This window comes from Gorilla gorilla, chromosome 11 (assembly GCF_029281585.2).
Source record: "Gorilla gorilla gorilla isolate KB3781 chromosome 11, NHGRI_mGorGor1-v2.1_pri, whole genome shotgun sequence".
Lineage (NCBI taxonomy): Eukaryota > Metazoa > Chordata > Mammalia > Primates > Hominidae > Gorilla > Gorilla gorilla.
In genome coordinates, this window is record NC_073235.2 from 118,842,556 (window position 1) to 118,863,096 (window position 20,541).

The 20,541-nt window shown below is 39.3% G+C and overlaps 1 protein-coding gene across 1 annotated transcript in view; it reads left to right on the forward strand.

The window, feature by feature from the left end:
* Nucleotides 1–20,541, forward strand: part of XRCC5 (X-ray repair cross complementing 5) — a 93,891-nt gene that overhangs the window by 66,283 nt on the left and 7,067 nt on the right. The window contains exons 17-19 of the mRNA XM_004033174.3: nucleotides 11,521–11,630; nucleotides 13,942–14,038; nucleotides 16,223–16,290. Coding sequence (XP_004033222.2) covers nucleotides 11,521–11,630; nucleotides 13,942–14,038; nucleotides 16,223–16,290 — 275 coding nt within the window. The remainder of the gene's footprint in view (nucleotides 1–11,520; nucleotides 11,631–13,941; nucleotides 14,039–16,222; nucleotides 16,291–20,541) is intronic.

Sequence of the window (20,541 nt, forward strand, 5' to 3'; positions counted from 1 at the left end):
TAGCATGTTATTCTTTCTTCATTTCCCCCTTCAATAGAGCTTTATTGTAACCATTTCCATCTCTGTAAAATTAAGGGAGGGAGGGGATAAAAGAGAGTTCTAGACTGTCTACTCCCCTAAGTGGCAGCCAGTGCTAAATACACAGCTTATGGGTTTAAACTGAACGAACAACAAAAAGACATGTTCATTCCTTAGGCTTTTAGAGGAGTAAACCAGTGAGGCCTACACCATTTGTTCATCCATTCAACAATTATTTGTTGAATGCCTACTGTGTGCCAGTCATACCAAGATACAGACAGTAAACAAATAAGAAAATATATGTCAAATGGTGATAAGCATTTGTGTTAGTGTCCTAGTGCTGCAGTAATGGAGTACCACAAACTGAGTGCCTTAAAGCAGTGGAAGTTTATCCTTGCAGTTCTGGAGACTAAAGTCCAAACTCACAGGACTGCTTCCTTCTGAGAGGTGTGGGGGAGAATCTGTTCAATGCTCTCTCGTAGCCTTTGGTGACAGCTGGCAATTCTTGCATCCCTTGACTTGTAGATCCATTACTGTAATCTCTGCTTCTCTCTTAACAGGGGAGTTCTTGTATGTCTGTATCCAAGTTTGCCTCTTCTTATAAGGATGTCAGTCCTATTGGATTAGGGCCTTTCCTAGTGACCTCATCTTAATTTGATCACACATCTGCAAGGACTCTCTTTCCAAGTAAGGTCACGTTGTGAGGTTTTGGTAAGGACAGGAATGTGGGGGCAGGGTGGGGATACTATTCCGCCCATGACAGCACTATAGAGAAAAGTTAAAGCAGGATAGTGGGATAGGGAATGCTGGGTTGAGATGGGCTTATAATTTTATGTAGAGGATCAGGGAAGTCCTCACTGTTGAACTGAGAATTGAGGATAGTGAGAGAGAGAACCTAGTGGATATCTGTGAGGAGAGCTTTGCAGACAGAGGGAGCAGCATGTTCTTGAGAAGCTCAAGATGAATATGCTTGGCTAGAAGCATCAGGGAGGTCCGTGTGACTGGAGCAAAGAAAGTAGGAGCTGAGAAGTCAGAGAGCTGGCTGGGGTACATATCACATAAGGCCTCCTAGACCTTTTGCTTTTCTCTGAGTGAAATATGAAACCATTGAAGAGTTTGAAGTAGCGAATGATCTGGTTTTATATTTCATACCATGTTGAGGAAAAGGGCAAGGTTGAGGTAGGCAGATGAGTTAGAAGGCTTCGGCGTTAATCCACGTGACCGGAGGTAGTAAGAAGAGGTCCGATTTTTGATCTGTTTTGAAAGTAGAATTGTCAAGTTTTGCTGATCATTTGAATGTAGAGTGTGTGAGAGAGAAAAAGTTTAAAAATAACTCCCAAGATTTTTAGTCTGAGCAACTGGACGAATTGCCATTTGCTGAGAAGGGGAAGATGGTCATGCAGGTCTGGACTTCAGGAAAAAGGTCTGAGTCGTATGTATAAATCGTGGAGAAGGAGCCATAGAGACTTTAAGACATGAGACTGGAAGAAATCCTTGAGTAACAGAGAGGCATGGGATCTAGGGCACAGGTGGAAGGGGTAACTTAGGTAACACACAGACAGTTCAGCAAAGGCAATAGGATGGAAGGCAGACTATATGGGTGCAGATGCAGGTAGGTGACTACTTTGAAGAAGAATTCGTGGAGGGGCCGGGTACAGTGGTTCACGCCTGTAATCCCAGCACTTTGGGAGGCCAAGGCGGGCGGATCACTTGAAGCCAGGAATTCAAGACCAGCCTAGCCAACATGGCAAAACCCCATCTCTACTAAAAATACAAAAATCAGTCGTGCATGATGGCATGGGCCTGTAGTCCCAGCTACTCAGGAGGCTGAGGCACAAGAATTGCTTGAACCTAGGAGGCGGGAGGTTGCAGTGAGCTGTGATCATGCCAGTGCACTCCAGCCTGGGCAACAGAGCAAGACTCTGTCTTAAAAAGAATTCCTGGAGGAGGTTGGCATAACCTGGTCCATTATGGTAAAGGTGGATAGGAGAGGGCCCAAAGAAGGGCATTCTAAGGAAGGCAACCACCTAAGTGATGGCGTGTCCTGATGTTATTAATGGGACTTTCTCCAGAAATAAGCAGTGTTGTTACTGTTGTTTTGCCCCTTGGGTATCTTTTTTTTTTTTTTTTCCGAGATGGAGTTTCGCTGTCGTTGCCCAGGCTGGAGTGCAATGGCGCAATCTTGGCTCACTGCAACCTCTACTTCCCAGGTTCAAACAATTCTCCTGCCTCAGCCTTCCTGAGTAGCTGGGATTACAGGCATGCACCACCACACCCAGCTAATTTTGTATTTTTAGTAGAGACGGGGTTTCTCTGTGTTGGTCAGGCTGGTCTCGAACTCCCGACCTCAGATCATCCGCCCGCCTCGGCCTCCCAAAGTGCTGGGAATACAGGCATGAACCACTGCGCCCGGCCTTGAGTTTCTTCATTGGCATTTCTGACAACTTTGTATCCATTTCTCATCTGCTTTCTAATCATCTTCTAATTTACTTCTCAGGTCTGTCTTTTCCTTTCCAGCCTATCACTATCCTAATTCAGGCTTTCATTATTTTATCATTGGACAGTTCTAGCATCCTTCATTAATAACCTTCAAAGTTCTCCTTCATTCCTGCCCATATGTTTGTACAGATTTAAGTTCTTATAGCACAGATTTTATTCTGGGTCAGCCCTTATTAATTACTCCCATTCAGTCCCCCATTCAAGGCTTGCCACAATCTGGTCCCATTCTGCCACTCCCGACCCATTCTTATACAGATTCCCTCTGTGAACCTTGTATTCAAACCATGTTCCTGCTAATGCCCTTGCAGCATCGGCTTTCTAAAGCTGATTAACTCTTTTAAAAAAATGGCCATTCTTATCTTTACCCCCAAATCCTAATCTAAAGAGATGCTTGTGATTTGAGAACTGGTATATCTTTGGATCCCAATGCCGCCCGTAGTTTTATTGTAGTGTGACTCATTAGATACTGCTGCTGCTTTACCATCAGTGAGACAAAATGACCTCCATCTGGCTTTTTTGGTTTCCATTGCGACTTTAATAAAACAGTGCTTGGGAGTAATAAGAATTTGAATTTTTGAATTGTAGCAGATTTACTTCTCTGGTTCTTTGGATCAATTCCTAAGTCTTAGCCCCATCAAAGAAGAAGTACAGAATCTAACATGTCTGTATTTTGACCTCTAGAATACTGTAAAACTTTCTTCATAAAATTAGAAAGGATAGAGGGGGAAAAATGAAAAGAAAAAGAAGAATCTGAGAGGTCCCTAAGGAAAAATACCGTATAAACCAAGGCATTATTTATCAGTTTTTAGAAGGAGTTATCACATAGAATATGGTCTTTCTAAAATTTCTGGTACCTAATATTTCCTTTCAAAAAAGACTCAAATTCTTGAGGCATCCTAGAAGACTTGTGTGCTGCCTCCCCCTTGTCCACCTTCCCCAAAAGCACATTCAACAATGGCTGCCTGTTTCTCTCCTTGGTGAGGAGTTTGACTCATCATTCACTCTGTCTTTTCAACTGATACCTGCGTTTCAGTTCCATTCAATTACCAACTTTTAATTGGATCCCGTTGCCAGATTGATTCTGTGTTCCTGTTTCCTCTTGGCTGCACTGTTACTATGACTACTTGGTATCTTCTACTTACTTCCTATATTAGTTTGATGACATCTACTCAGGTATGAAGCTAGATAGATACTATAAAATTGCTACAGTACCAATCACTATTATCTTACATTTTTCCTTTCCCCTACTGCTCATTTGGTATGGAATCAAGCATGGTGATAAGGTTCTTAATTCTTCTCTATCAATTTTAGTAAACATTGGCAAGTTTTAGAATTCTAGGACCTTGGAAAATTGTGGAGACCCTCTTTCTCTGCCCTCCTTAGTCTTCACCCCCCACCACAACACATTCTTTCAGGCATATGGCATATATATTTCCTAAAAAGCTGAAAGATATCATTTCCTCATTTAATTAGAAAGTCTTCCTTTAGTTTCTTATGTTAGCATAATGTCTCAATATTCTACTTTAAGTGTACTCCTTTGTAGAATTGGGGAAAATTAGTTACACTAGGCAGTGCATGTTCTTTGGTCTTTAGTTAACTGCTGTATGCCTATAAATATTAATTGATGACCTTCAGGCTTTATGGGATATATTTAGTGGTTTTTTAATGGTTAAACTGAATATTTTTAATAAAAAATTACAAGACCATAGAATGCCACAGAACCATTCTACTTACCAGGAAACTTAAAATTTGCCAGCTGACCTGGGAACAGGTCTGGTCATATACCCAAGCTATTTAAGAAGAGAAATATTATTCATCAGAATAAAAATGTTATATCATAATGCTCTCTTACATAAAATGAGCTTACAGCCAGTGGGCTAACTGGATATCATTTTTCTAGTTTCTCATTAGCTCCCACTACCATATTTGTTACACAGAGTGAGCTAAGGCCAAGAGACCTTCCATATCATTCTTCCTGTGGCTACAAACTAGGATTCACAGCTAGCTCAAATAAAAACAGAAATAAAAGGAGAGAGATCTCATAGTCTGCAGGAATGGATTCTGACAATAAAGACCTTGCATTTACTCTGTTCCTTGTGCCTGGGGTTTTAATTTAACACATCAATGGAAAGGCACCATTTAAAAAAGGGGGGAAACACCCAGCAGGACTTACTTTTATTAGTGCAATTTGTAAGAAATTACTGCACTTAATGAGAAAATCGTTAAGCATGAAAAAATGGGCTCTGACTGAACTTGTGGAACTTAAATGGTGAGGTTTTAATTGAGTTTTTTAGTTATTGGTAAGAATAATAATAATAATTTAAAAATACAGGACTGCATCTGTGTGTTGAGGTGGTCAGCACTTTGCATATCTTAGTCCAATTTCCTGTGCCACTGGTCATGCATAATATTATGGCTGTGGTGTTCTCTGTCGTATCTACTGATTTTTCTGTTCTGAAAGGGAAGCAGGGAACTTCTTTTTTGTTAGATTGAGGAAGTTTGGGGCAAAGAGCTAGCAGAACAGTTTCTAGAAGGTGGAAGAACTGCAGGCTAAGGCAAAGAGCAGAGCTATGTCTGCTTCTCAGTCCAGCTGCTTAAAAAAGATGACAAATTTCAATGTCATTTTCAGGTTACTCAAGCTTATGCTTTTTTCCTAGTTCTCTGTTTCTTTTGTTGCCATCTAGTGATTTATTTTTCCTCAATAAGAATATTTCATTAAAGACCATGCAACTAGAAAACAAGAATACCAAGAGCAAAGAGCACTCTTCAGTCCGAACTCTTTTAGAAGTGGAAGCAGAAAGAAGGGTGTTTAAGAAATAAGTCAGCACTCTGTGTGTGTGTGTGTGTGTGTGTGTGTGTGTGTGTGTGTGTGTGTGTGTGTGATTTAGAGAAAAAATATTTAAGATACCTTCTTTTTGTACTTAAAATTTCATAAGTACGTTTGACTTCTGAGAGGACCAGAATGCCATGGGAAGTGCTCAGCTAGTACCTGTTGTTTATTGTCATGGTCCACACAGTTGCATGTCACAACCGTGTTAGACGTGAAGGAAAGGAAATGTATGTAGCTCTAAAGACGTTTCAAGTAGAAGTGAAAACAATATTTTTTTACATAATTTGTTTTTTATAGAAATACAGCTTTTAAAAAAAAATTCAAATGTCTGGGAGAAGCTTTAAATATGCTTTTGAACTTCTTCACTAACTTTTAATTGAATTTCATTGTATCCTACCTCACTAGAAAGAAAGAAACCTGCAAATTTTAGCTTCCCTTATAATTTAAATGATTCCTTGCTAATTTCTGTGTTTTTGAGATGGAGTCTCACCCTGTCGCCCAGGCTGGAGTGCAGTGGTGAGATCTTGGCCCACTGCAACTTCTGCCTCCCAGGCTCAGATGATTCTCCTGCCTCTGCCTCAGCCTCCTGAGTAGCTGGGATTACAGGCATACGCTACCACACCCAGCTAACTTTTGTATTTTTAGTAGACGGGGTTTCGCCATATTGGCCAGGCTGGTCTTGAACTCCTGACCTCAGGTGATCCGCCCGTCTCGGCCTCCCAAAGTGCTGGGATTACAGGCATGAGCCACTGGGCCCAGCCTGATGCCTTGCATTTCTGTCTCCTGGAAATATCCAATTCATAAAAGGGGCCATCCCCTTGTGAGTTCATAACACACTGTGCCCTTAGATCTCCTCCTCACCCTCCCTTCTTCTGTATGCCCTGCATCTGAGGGAGGTGTGGGCAGAGCTGGCTCTTGTAGGTTGCATTTCCCAGGCTCCTGTGTCTAAAGACTTCCTACTGGGTTCGGCATGAGAGAGATTGGTGGGAAGTAGGGAGGGAGAAACCAGTGTATCTCTTCTTCCCTTTCTATGTTGGGTAGCATCTTTGGTCCTCAGTGTCTTCAGCTTCCATAGGACAGATCCCTGAGCTCTATTTATACCCTTTCTTTTCTTTTTCCTGAGTACCAAGGGATGCTAAGGGTTTCTTGCTGTTACCAATCCCGGGGTTACAGCACCATTCTCAGTTGGCTTTAACACACTTCATAATCTGCAAAACAATTGCCTGTCTTAAGTCTCCTGTGTTAAATATTTGGAGTGGTTTATATTCCTTGTGTTGGACCCTGACTGATAACACACACCGCCTCTACCCACAATGGCCAATTTATATCCAATAGTAAAGAGGCATAAAGAAAGCCCGCTTTTGATACGTTTCTTAAATTGCCTCTGTTAAAACAGACTTGCTTATCAGGCAAATATCTTTTATAAGTTTCTGGCTTAAACAATGATTATAATTTACATGTGGATTTAATTTATGGTAGACTGGGCTGCTTGCCTAGAGTTTTATTTGCTGATGGGCATTACTCCTTTTTATTCTCTTAATAATGAATTACCTGACCTTATACTTATTTTGATTTAAGTGCTTGATTTTTATTGTCACTTTTAATTTTGTTTTATAAAGATGCAATTGTCATTGGCTACATAAATTTGTTTTTTTCTTTTTCTTTTTTTTTTTGAGATGGAATCTCACTCTGTTGCCCAGGTTGGAGTGCAGTGGCATGATCTCAGCTCACTGCACCCTCCACCTCCTGGGTTCAAGTGGTTTCTGGCTAATTTTTGTATTTTTAGTAGAGACAGGGTTTCACAGTGTTGGCCAGGCTGGTCTCGAACTCCTGACCTCAAGTGATCCGTCCTCCTTGGCCTCCCAAAGTGCTAGGGTTACAGGGGTGAGCCATTGCGACCGGCCATAAATTTGTTCTTAGCATTTAAAATTTATTTAACTGCTGACATTTGCAAAATGTACAGCATTTCAATAAGTAACATTTACATGAGGCATTGAGAAAGTGAGAAGAATTAAATTGGGAAATATCCTAAATGATGGCTGAGTTCAGCCAAATCATTTGAGGTGTCTTCACAGTCTTTTATATATAATGTGTGACAGATGAGGGAACCTACTGCTTTTTGGGCTCTGTCAGATGGAGGAGAAAATCCCACAATAAATGACTTCCTTTCACTTTGTTGGAAACATCTTTGCAAAGAACAGAGGTAGTGAGTAAATGTAAAATCAGAGGCAGACATGCACATGGCCCTGGGTGTTTTGACCTTGGTGACTGTGCAATGAGAGGGGAAGTGTAGTCCATTTTATAGGACTTTGGGTGGTGTTGAATGTGTTCAGTAGAGAAGCAGAATGTGTATTTCAGATTAAACAAGAAAACTTTGCCATTTTCCTCTTCTGTAACATTTCTAAATCTGGATAACATTTTGAATATGATACTGAAGTATTGTATAGAGATTAATTTTGGGTGTCAACATCTGTTCTCATTTAAGATACTGGGTTAGTATATGATGCCCATATCTAAAGGTTTTGCATTTTCTAAAACCTCAAAATCCAAAACAGACATTTGAAGTAATCCTGGAAATAAATGACAGCCATTTGGCTGACTTAGTATCCTAAGATGGATGGCCCTTCCAATGGCCATTTTTTATTTTAGCTACTAATGAGTGTTATTGAGTCACTAACTAATTTCGAAAAGCATTTTGGTGAATTATAATTGGGGCTGTGATTTACTGAGTTTGAAGACTGATAAGCCATTCCTCAGCCCTGTAATGGATGTAGAAGCAGAGAAAAGCACCCTGATGATCAGCATTTCCTTTATGTGAGGCAGGGGAGTCAAAAGCGTATTCCAGCCAAATGTTATAGAATATTATTTTTTCAGCCATTTCTGCATTTTACTTTTATTAAAAATGGCAGGGAAATGTGAAGTGCCACAAAACTTTGGAAAGGAAGTCTCTTGTTTACATCCCTTTTGATACTCAGTATATTCAAGCGTCATCCATCACAGCTATTCCCTGGTGTTAAATGGTTCGTTATAGTCAGTGAACCACAAAAGTAGTCTGGGTAGAGGGACAGAATTTAGAATCATGGACCAGATTTACAAGCCACGTAACTGAGTATTCCTAGAAGGCCAAGATCTGGTTCTTTGTATTCGTTGGGTTTATTGGAAGTTTGGATATGTTTATCCATCTGTGTTTCTGAACCCTCTGGAGGAAAGAGCACAACAGTCTAACATGTAAATAAGAAAAACTAAATCCAAATAGGCCCCACAGATACATTAGGACTTCATTTTTTTTTTTACAAAGAAACTGGGTATTGAGACTCCTGCTACTTCCTTTTACAAAGAATTTGTGGTAGACTGGACTGCCTTCTTTCCTGTATCATTGCAAATGGATTGTTGGCTTGGGTATTTATTTTTGTTTCTTTTGAATATTTTTCTCTGTAAGATAGCAACTGTGTGTGTGTGTGTGTGTGTGTGTGTGTGTTCTATCATATTTCAGGATAAAATGAGTCAGGAAGCTGGTTGCTTTGGTTTTTTGTTTTGCTTTGTTTTTTCGCAAAGCATTTTAGTACCTGTGTAGTTGTTTCATGGGCTCCCAGCTCTTAGGATTCCCTACGTTTCTATCCTGAATTGCCTATGCTCTTTTTACTCTTTTCCTTGTAGTCTTTATGCAATAGTTTGGACACAGCAGACAACTCTTTCCTTTAAATAATCTCTTCTCTTAGTATCTGTGATGCCATGAACTCCTGACACACACACACACACACACACACTCTCTCTCTCTCTCTCCCTCTCTCTTTCTCTCTCTCTCCCCGTCTCCCTGTCTCTGCCTCTCTCTCTCTGACTAATCCTTCTTAGCCTCCTTCTTCAGCTCCCTTTCCACTATCCAACCGCTAAAATTTCTTCTTTCTTCTACACTTTCTAAGGAGCCACACTGTACCCCTACCTCAGGACTCTCACACATACTTTCTCTTCTTGGAACTCCCTTTCCTCCAGCCATTTTCTGTCTAATCCTCACTCTTTTTTCTTCCCCTATTTCTGCCCATGTATGAGGCCATTTGCTTTTCTCCAAACACAGCTTGTGCTTTCTCGCCTCTTCTTCATACTTAGGCTAATTCTGTTTCCTGCTGTGTAATTGCCAAATTCTGTTTTTCATTGCCTAGCTAAAAAGCCATGTTGATTTGTGAAGCTTTCTGTAATCACCAAAGATTTTTTAAAAATTCAAACCAATTAATATATTTCCTTAAAACTCGTAGCCCTCTTCACATTATTTCCCAGTGTTAATTTTATGTATATGCATTATATTCCCTATTCAACTGCAAACTCCTCAAAGGCAAGGGCCTTGTCTTCAACTTAATTCTGTTTCCCACAGAACATAACTTAGTATCTTCTACATAGTAGTTGCACAGTAAGTATATACTATCAAACAAAGAGAAACATTTACATTATAGCTTCCTAAGATTTCCTATTCTCATTTCAAAAGAAATGGAGAATATAGAGTCTCTAGTATTATTGCCCTTGGCCTGTAAAGGTTTTTATTTGCACCCAGATATGTAACTTCGAGTGACCTTTGTATCAAATGATCTGGGAAAGTACACCGCCTTCTGTTATCAAACATTTCTGTTACTTTGCTTTTCAAGCTGAAAAGGGGAGATAACTTCTGTTTGCTTTGAGCTTTTGTTGATGGTTTTCTGCTTTGCCTACTAATCAGGGTTGTATTATTTACCTTGTTTAAAAAGGTTCATCTGAACATTCTCTCTCTACTTTGAATTGTAGTTGGATATTAATTCACTGCTGCGGGATACGTTGGTAAAGATTTCTGAAATTGCAGGGAAATGTTTCTTTAATCCCTCAAGTTTGTTAAGTGCTTTCTTATAATGGAGATCATAATCTCCGAGTTGGTAGAAGGGATGAAACGGTTACTGGGCATATTTGTCCCTTGTTGGAAAATTGCTGTATTAAAAAATACTTCATCCAGTTTTTTAATCCTTTCCACATGCTGTATGGTCCTTAGGAAATAAGTAGATTCTTAGCACCGATTTCATGTTTTTAATAAGGAAGGCGTTGAGTAATGTTCAGGTCACTGTGATTCACAGAGTTAGTGGCCTGGGGCCTTTATTGGTAAAGCTTGAAAGTAGTTTTCTTTAGCATTGTGCATACACAGGTAGCTACTAGAATGCTCACAGGAGGCTGTGATTTGGGGAAACAGGCAGTCATAGAATATCTTGAACATTCAGCATAAATTGCCAAACAGCCACAGCTAGTGAATGGTTTCAGGGGACAAGGGAGAGGAGCCTTTAGGCATGAATACCCACATCTCCCTGATTTGTTCTTCCACACACAGATCTTAAAGGGTCAGTTTTGATCTGCACAATGTTAAGTTTCCTCATGACTTTTAGATTTCCTTTTTCCTCTGCTTTTTATTCATACTGAAGAATTTTTTGTTTCTTTGTAAGGTGTAATCTACTTTGGAAATGATAACACTATGAATGCATTTTCTCTTTCTGTAGCATTTATGACATTGCTTGCTGACAGTTACTGTTTATTAAGTATTTGTGGCTTTTGGAATAGTGAGCAATAGGGAGAATATTCAGGTCCAGCTAAAGGCATAAGGTAGATAGTAATGATTTCTCATTCGAAAGGGATATTTTGTTAAGACTAGGGCTGATCTTTTCTAATTTAACCTTGGATTGGTAGAAGATGGGGTGTCCCTGGCTTATTATTTTTCACTGCCCAGCACTGTTCGACAGTTATCCTGAGTAGAATTAGGGGAGGGACTAGAGGATCTGTTTTCTGTGAATACAATAGGAAAGGCAGTTTTGAATTATCCAAATGGCCCCTAAATTCTGAGGGAAAATAAAATAACAACAACAGCAGTTTTAAAAACAACTACAACCTAGGTTCTGACATCCCAAAAAGGAATATTTCAACTATAATTCTCAGCATTTTAGAAATTAATTTCTTGACAAATATCAATAGGTATTATTCAGACTTTGCAAATACAGAGTTTTGAAATCAGAATTTTGCATCTCATCTCTCCCCTAAAAGAAGTATGGCAATTGTGCTTGCTGACCATGAGGCTTGTGAACTATAATACATACTTACAGGCATAAACACAGAAGCATACCCTCTCTCAGGCATCACTCAAATTTAAGAAAATTTGTTGTCTTATGTTTTAGCGAGTAACCAGCTCATAAATCACATCGAACAGTTTTTGGATACTAATGAAACACCGTATTTTATGAAGAGCATAGACTGCATCCGAGCCTTCCGGGAAGAAGCCATTAAGGTAATGCTATCCTAGCATCTCTTTTCTTCCTAAACAGTTGGCAGCTATCACAGGGAAAGAGGCATACAGCGTCCTGGAAATGAGCCTGGGCCTTGGAAATTATCATTCTCAATGTAAATAGCAGTGTATGCCAGTGGAACTAAAAATGACTTAAATTCATGTTACTATCACTGTCATTTCTGAGATGGGATAAAGATGAGTAGGTAGGGTGTTTTGTCCTTGAAAGTTGGCTTTTTATTGTACTGAAGACCTGGCCTTTGCTTTCTGTTCCTATTTAGGGAACCAAGGAAATTTCCATTATAACCTCTGGTGGCCCACTCATTATTGTAAAGGATGGGCTATTTTAGGGAAATGGATGGAAAATATATATTGGTATAATTATTGAGAAAGATTTTATGAAGACAGGAGTAGGGATCTAAATGTCAGAAAAAAAAGAACACTGACAATAAGTTCCTCCCATGCCTTTTGTGTGGGTTTTGTCTGTTTGATTGTTTTATTAGGAATTGTTAGAAAATAATTCTAAAACTTTTCCAAATTATGTATAGGCATTTATATCTCTAGGTAAGAAGTGAGCAAGTTTAAATTAGAAAGCATATTTTTTAAGTGGGCACAGTTGTAGTATATGTTCTTGTGTGGGTGCTTATTAAATACTTGGCGAACATATGAATGAATTAATGCTTAAATAATTTAGGTGCTTACAAACAGTGACAAGAAAATGGAAAAATCATTAAAATTAGATTCAATAACAGATTCAGAAGTAGATAACCTGAATACTCTTCAGATAAAAGACAAATTTTGGAAAAGTAGAGTCGGGACAAGACTGCAGATGATTCAGTTGGATAAAGATTTGGTTCAATGGAAAGAGACAGTAAAAGTGTATTGCTTTTTTAAAACACTACCCAGGCTAGATGGAGTGTCTTATAACACCTCTGTGCATGGTTGCCACCCAGTGTCCTTAAAAATACAGGTCACATTGTATTTCTTAAAATAAAAGAGAGACAAGAGAAGCAGAAGAGACTTCAGTGACATATCATTCAGTCTTAATGGAGAGATTATTATTTTTTCTTTTCCTTTTTTTTTTTTTTTTTCTTGAGACGGACTTTCACTCTTGTCGCCCAGGCTGGAGTGCAGTGGCGGATCTCGGCTCACTGCAACCTCTGCCTTCCAGGCTCAAGCGATTCTCCTGCCTCAGCCTCCCGAGTAGCTGGCATTACAGGCGCATGCCACCATGCCCAGCTAATTTTTGTATTTTTAGTAAAGACAGGGTTTCACCATGTTGGCCAGGCTGGTCTCGAACTCCTGACCACAGGTTATCCGCCCACCTTGGCCTCCCAGAGTGCTGGGATTACAGGGGTGAGCCACTGCGCCTGCCCAAGAGATATTTTTTGAACTGTAAAAAGATTATCTTTAAGTTTTATGGAACAATTAGGAAAATGAGAATACTGGCTAGTTATTTGGTTCTATTAAGGAGTTATTAATTTTTTATGTGGTGTTAATGGCATGTGAGTGTTTGTTTTAAAAGAGTCTATATTTTCTATATTTCATACAAGAATATTCATAAATGAAATAATTTGACTGAAATTTGCTTCAATATAATTGGAGGGTTATGGGAGAAGAAGGTCATAGTATAGAGGAAGCAAGATTGGTTTGGTTGATAATTATTTCTTTATTTTATTTTTTATCTTTGAGAAGGAGTTTTTTACTCTTGTTGCCCAGGCTGGAGTGCAGTGGCATGATCTCGGCTCAATGCAACCTCCGCCTCCCGGGTTCAAGCAATTCTCCTGCCTCAGCCTTCCGAGTAGCTGGGAATACATGCGCCTGCCACTGCACCCAGCTAATTTTTGTATTTTTAGTAGAGACGGACCCATGTTGGCCAGGCTGATCTCGAACTCCTGACCTCAGGTGATCCGCCCGGCTCAGCCTCCCAAAGTGCTGGGATTACAGGCATGAGTCAACATGCTCGGCCTGAGTTGGTAATTATTGAAGCTGGGTTATGAGTGTGCGAGCACTCACTAAATTGTTCTCTGTTTTTGTTTGGGATTTTCTACATTAAATGTTAAAAACAAAGGGGTAGGCCACCGCAGAAAAACTGACTCTGGGAAGCTCTGTGCCTTCCACAGATGGAAGGATTTCTGGTCCCCAGTGAACACACCTCAGTTTGGAATGCCAGCTTCCCATGTACCGAAGAAGAACGTTTTATTTTTTTGTAATAAATAAGGTGATTCAGACCAAACTTTGTTTGGTCTGGGGTGAATTTGTTTTTGTGTTTGCTCTGACTTGCTGCCTCCTCTACCCCAACTTGCTACCACAGTTTTCAGAAGAGCAGCGCTTTAACAACTTCCTGAAAGCCCTTCGAGAGAAAGTGGAAATTAAACAATTAAATCATTTCTGGGAAATTGTTGTTCAGGGTAAGTTGTTATTTGCCTTTTTTTTTAAAAAAGTATTTTTAAAATACTTATGCTATTTTATTCTAAATATACATATAAATTCTAAATATAAACTGTATTGTATAATGAGTTACGTGGGAAACGTGATGACTTTCTACATGGCTTTGGGAAATGCTCAGTGTTCGGTGAACTCAAACTCTCCCTTAATAAGCATAAATACAGAGTGATAAATAATAAATAAACATGTAAGTTCCATCTTTGACTCTTTACGCAGCATGACCTTTTTCATGGCTGTGCCTTTCTGTTTGTTGAATGGAGCAGCTGTGTGGGCGAACATTGTCCCCTTTCTCAGATCCTTAGGCCATTTCAGTCCTGCTGGTTCCACAGCCCTTTGTTTGACCTCACCCAGATTCTATCTCCCTGCTACTTTTCATTTACCATGTTCTTGGACTTTCCGTTTCAGCAGACCAGCATCTTCATGTACCAAAACCATTCAGTTCCTCACTTGCACAGCAACCAATGCAAGTTAAACCCAGAAAGAAGACAGCACACATTCTTTCAGGGTTAGGCTTGATCTTTGCTTTTTTTAATGCCCTTTGCCCCACCTTTTTTAAAACATGACCTGATTTTCTTTTAGAACCCAAGTATAAGATATTACTTGTTTAAAATACATATTATGAAAATGATTATGTTTATGAGATAAACTTTTCACTTATACTAGAGATGCGAAATTTGTTTCAATCTCTTTCTGTGCGAATTCTATATAAAAAGAGTTGCATACCTATCTGTCCACCTTCTAATGGGCAACTCTTCATCACACAGGTAACTGTTTTCCTGACAGTTAATTTTTCAGCCCTTTAACTTCTGCACTGGAGAACAAAAGGAATTGGAATGGGTAGTGAAGGGGGCTTACTCAAATCACTTTTGTGTCTCTGCTGTTGACCCCGTAAATGAAGGAGATTGGTTTTGGTATTTATTGAATGCCTATAGCGTATTATTTGCTGAAAAGAAACTTACAGGTCATATGCAAAATCCATATTTTCTGATAGCTTATATGCCACTGAGAGAATACAGATGACCAAGGCCATTCATAGGTACACATGGATGTTAAATACATGTGCTTTTCGAACAGTTTATCAGGTATCAGCCATTTGATGTAGGAAAATAGGAAGAAGAGCAAACTAAAGAGTAGATTTTCTACCCTTGATTTGCTCTTACTGAGCTAAAATTGATAAACTGTCCTAAATGATAGACGTGCCCCTTGGTGAAGACCATGTTTTCTTCCTGCCTAATCCTCTGGCCACTCTATCAATAGCCAGTAACATGGCCACAAGACAAAATGCATGGCGTAGTTCCATATTGGGCACCTGATATCTTGGACAAAAGCATACAGTCATTTAATTATCATTTATTTATTGAGCTTCTGCTGTGTTCTACAGTAAGTCCTCTCTTAACGTCCATAGGTTCTTGAAAATTGTGACTTTAAGCAAAATGACACATAATGAAACCATTTTTTTCTCATCAGTGTTATAATGAAACAATATTATTCAAGGACCTACTTTTGTTTCACTTAAAGTCACAGTTTCCAACAACCTATTGATGATAGTTAAGTAAGGACATACTGTACATTGAGGGGAATATAAAGATTTATAAGACTGAGTGTCTGCCCTTGAGAAAATATATTCTTAGGAGAGAGAACATGTGTACAAATAGTTATATAAAATACGACAAGTGCCATTTCAAGGGAATAAACAAAGTGATCTGAGATTTCTAAAGAAGGGGAGACTTATCTAGAGTTGATCAAGGAAGGCTTCATGGAACACGTGGCATTTGACATGCGGCCTTTATTGCTTATTACACAAGCAAAAACTGGAGAAAAAATAATTTAAGATGGTTGTTGTTAATTGGTTGCCTTTATAGTTTTATATTTTTTGTAGAACAGAGCACCTTTATAGTTTTAAAAATCTCCAGCTCAGGCTGGGCACAGTGGCGCATGCTTGTAATCCCAGCACTTTGGGAGGCCGAGACGGGAGGATCACTTGAGCCCAGGAGTCTGAGACCAGCCTGGGCAACATAGTGGGACCCTGTCTCTGTTTAAAAAAAAGAAATCTTCAGCTCAAAGGTGGGAGGAGGTGTGGTGGAAAGGAAAATGGGATTGGGGTTGATTCTTTGTGTTTTGATTTTACTCTCTGAATTACTTTTTAGATGGAATTACTCTGATCACCAAAGAGGAAGCCTCTGGAAGTTCTGTCACAGCTGAGGAAGCCAAAAAGGTATTGAGGAGTAAACCTTTGTCTTTAGTTGAATTATTATAGTGGACTTTATTTTCTTGATACCCTCGAAGAAGTTAAATTTTATGGGTAACTAAATTAGTGTACTCATTTTGTATTCAATATGTAAATTGCTTCAACCACAGCATCCCCATGGGAGAAATTATAATCTTACTCAGTTTCCTATAGGCTGTGGTTATATTTCTGGAACTCACCTGTAATCCCAGCTTCAGTACCCCTAGAGCATGCTGTTGAACTCCATAGTGCACAAACTTAGCCTCGGCCCTGGTAAAGGCTGTGAAATCCCCAGTGATTCCCACCCTGGCCACACATTAGTTACTTGGTGAGCTTGTTTTTCTTTTCTTTTCTTTTCTTTTCTTTTCTTTTCTTTTCTTTTCTTTTCTTTTCTTTTCTTTTCTCTTTCTTTCTCTCTCTCTCTTTCTTTCTTTCTTTCTTTTTTTTTTTTTGTTAATACTGATTAAAAATCAGAATTACCCTAGAGATTCTGTTAGTCTGAGATGGGTCCTGGGCACAGTTGGTTTGTTTGCATTTTAAAACCCCTCAGGTGATTGTATTGTATAGTGAATAGAGAAACACTAGTATTCTAGCATAAGGGACATCCAGGTATTTTCAGTAAAAGACCCCATGCAGTCCCCATGAGCTTTTTATTCACACACATTGTTAGGCCTAGGCCTCCTTGTTTGGTGTGTATTGAATCTGATTCAGCCATGAGTCAGATACATGTGGTTATTTAGTTCAGTAATCCTTCATTGTACCTCAAGGTTGTGATGAAATTTTAATGAATTAAGTTGAATAGCTCAAAAGTATATACTTCGTAACACTCAGTTTCAGTTACAGTCACTGACTGATGTAGTTCTTCTGGCACCTGACAGCTCTCAGTTACTAAGCTTCTACGATATGCTAGGCACTGTGCTGGATGATAAGACAGCACCCCTGCCCTCTAGAAGCTCGGGCAGTTAAAATGGAGCAGAGGGAAGCAACGGAGACTCAGAAAATAACTATACACACTAAGGGAGAGCTTGGTCTGGGGCTGGTGAATAGGAATCTGTTAGGGAAGTGACAGATGCAAAGGTGGAAATGTTAATCAGATGGCTAAATTCAGGCCAAAATTTAAATATCTTCAGTTTTCAACTCAGGAAAGGCATTTGGCAGAAACCATGTTTGGAAAAGAAATTAAAATATACAAGAATTTTTATTAAGCACTTTGCCTAGCAAAAGATTTTTGTTAAAAAAAAAAAACAAAACATGTCATCCCTACTTTCAGGGAGTAGAATCCTGGAATTTTTGAAGCATACTGTAAGATGGTGATTATATCTCAGAAGGGGTTCCGTGGTGTCTGTACCCTCTCTGCCACAGGCAATACTGAGCACCATGGGCTTGAGTATGCCATTTAACTGTTTGGTTTTATTTCTATTTGTCACTTTATACAATGTTTGATAATATCTCCTCATTGAACTGGGCTATTTCAGTCAAGGTTCTCCAGAGAAACAGAACCAAGAGAACGTACATGTGTGCATGTGTCTGTGTGTGTGTATGTACATACACACACACACATATATATAGAGAGAGATTTACTGGCTGAATTTCAGAAATTGGCTTGTGTGATTGTAGGGCTTGGCAAGTCTGAAATTTGTAGGACAGGCTAGCAGGCTGGAAACTCAGGCAGGATTTCTGTGTTACAGTCCTGAAGCAGAAACCTCAGCTTTTGCTCTTAAGGTCTTCACTTGATTGGATGAGATCTACGAATATTACTAAGATTAATCTTTACTTAAAATCAGGTAATTTTAGATGTTAATCACATCTACAAAATACCCTCACAGCAACATCTAGAGTAGTGTTTGATGGAACAACTGGGGACCATAGCCCAGCCAAGTTGACACATAATATTCATTGTCACATGGTGTGAAGACAATCAATTTTTGTTAAACAAGTAAATCAGGAAAAATATTTTTTGTCATTATTACATTAAGAAAATTTATTATCCAGGTGACAGTACATACTAGAGTTTTTGGAAGAAGTGAGGAGCCATGACCTAAAAAAGCTTGTGTTTCCTCCCAGCAGCACATCTTAACCAAAGATGTTCCAGCTAAGTTAACCCAGAATATTAGACAGGAAAGAAATCTGAAAACAGATGATGCACTTGCAAATTGTGCAAGGCTTGTTCTGTAATGCAAATAGGATGTCTTCTTTGAAATGTAAAGGCACTGAGCCTAAGCGTGAGGAATTTTAATGTCTAATGATGAAGCTATAGAGAGAAATTTCAGTTAATGACCAGGTAGGTATAAGATGGTGTCCTTAGATAATTCTGATATCAGAACTGATGTTAGTTGTAGTTTAAGACAACTCTCCTGAGGCAGGAGAATCGCTTGAACCCGGGAGGCAGAGGTTGGGGTGAGCCGAGATCGCGCCATTGCACTCCAGCCTGGGCAACAAAAGCGAAACTCTGTCTCAGAAAAAAAAAAAAAAAAAAAAAGACAACTCTCAAAACTTCACCATCTTTGAATAGAGAGAACATCATAAAAAACAAGTGGAGAGAATCTCTTCAACTTCAGCCACGGGTTGCCTGGCTCTGACTGGCATCTTCTTCCTTTTAGAGCATAGTGTTTCCATAGTCAAGGCACAGAGAGTGTGCTTCCAGTACTACCAGCAAAACTGAACTTCACTGTCATGGCAGATAAGAAGTTAGGAAATTCAACATAAAATGTATTGAGTACCACCAGCTCTATGCCAGGCACTTTGAGATATATTATCTCATAGCCTCCAAAAAAAGTACATTGCACATTCACCTAGCAGACTCTTTCACATCTAGAAAATGCCATTTCCTTTTTTCCCCCACATTTATCAGTGCTTTAACCAATGTAGTATGTATACCAGATACTTAGATAACACTTTGACTGCTAAAGAACCATTCACATTGTATGGTGTTTGTCTAGAACACTATATACATCATATCTAGATAATGGTAGAAAATAAGAGTAGTAGAATTTTACTTGTATCCAACTCCCGAACCAAAGAGCCCAGTATTATCTCTGTAATCCTCACAATGATCTGCTAAGAATTGGCAAGAGCAGGAACTACCATCCCTGTTACCACTGGGAAGCCAAGCCCCAGAAAGGTAAAGTGGGGTTACACTTTGATCTCACAGAGGTAGCAAGAGGATTAAAATGCACGTTCCTTTGCACCACACCAGACCTTCGTTTTCAAGTGGATTAAGTTTTGTAAATGGAATCTTGGACCAATCATTTCTAAAATACAGTACTCCCTGTCTGCTTCATCTCAACAAATGACTTTCTGGCCTAGAGCCAGGTGGTGGTTAGAATAACCTGGAAAGTCATAGAGTAGACCCTGTAATTTTGACTCACCTTCAGTGTACACTGTATTATGTCTGTCAGTTCTCGTTAGTATAGTGGTGAGTACCCCCACCTGTCACTGTATCATGCCTGACTATGAGATTATGCTTTTGTGTCTGCTTTAATATCACATGAACCCTTTATTTTGTTTTCCAGAGTGAAAACTTGATCCTTTGTATGAAAAATGCTTTTATTTATTTATTTATTTATTTATTTATTTATTTATTTATTTAGAGACAGAGTCTCCCTCTGTTGCCCAAGCTGGAGTGTAGTGGCACGGTCCCAGCTCACTGCAACCTCTGCCTCCCAGGTTCAAGCAGTTGTGCCTCAGCCTCCCGAGTAGCTGGGATTACAAGTGCGCACCACTCCGCCCAGCTAATTTTTGTATTTTTAGTAGAGATGGGGTTTTACCATGTTGGCAAGGCTGTTCTCAAACTCCTGACCTCAAGTGATCCGCCCACCTTGGCTTCCCAAAGTGCTGGGATTGCAGGCATGTAATCCCAGCCATGCCTGGCCTGAAAATGCTTTTAAATGGCATCTGTTGATTTTTGTAGAGAAGTGTAGAAGGGAGAGTGTACATGTAGATGATAATGCGGAGAATTGCAGAGGAAGATTCTGGCTCAAGGAAGCTGATTTCTTTTGGTTTTAATAGAAGAGACATGCTTTAGCTATTTCTCAGCCAAGTGAGAGAAGTATTATCACTTTTGACCATGCACTGAAATATTCATTTATATTGCCTTCAAATGTTCAATTTGGTCACTTCTCAAATAATCATTTAAGGAAACTTGACTATAATCACTGAGGTTAAAGAACAATCCTCACAGTCTATTTAAATTCTTTTGAGGTATTTCCCATAAGTTATTTAAAGTTAGCAAGCTGTCAA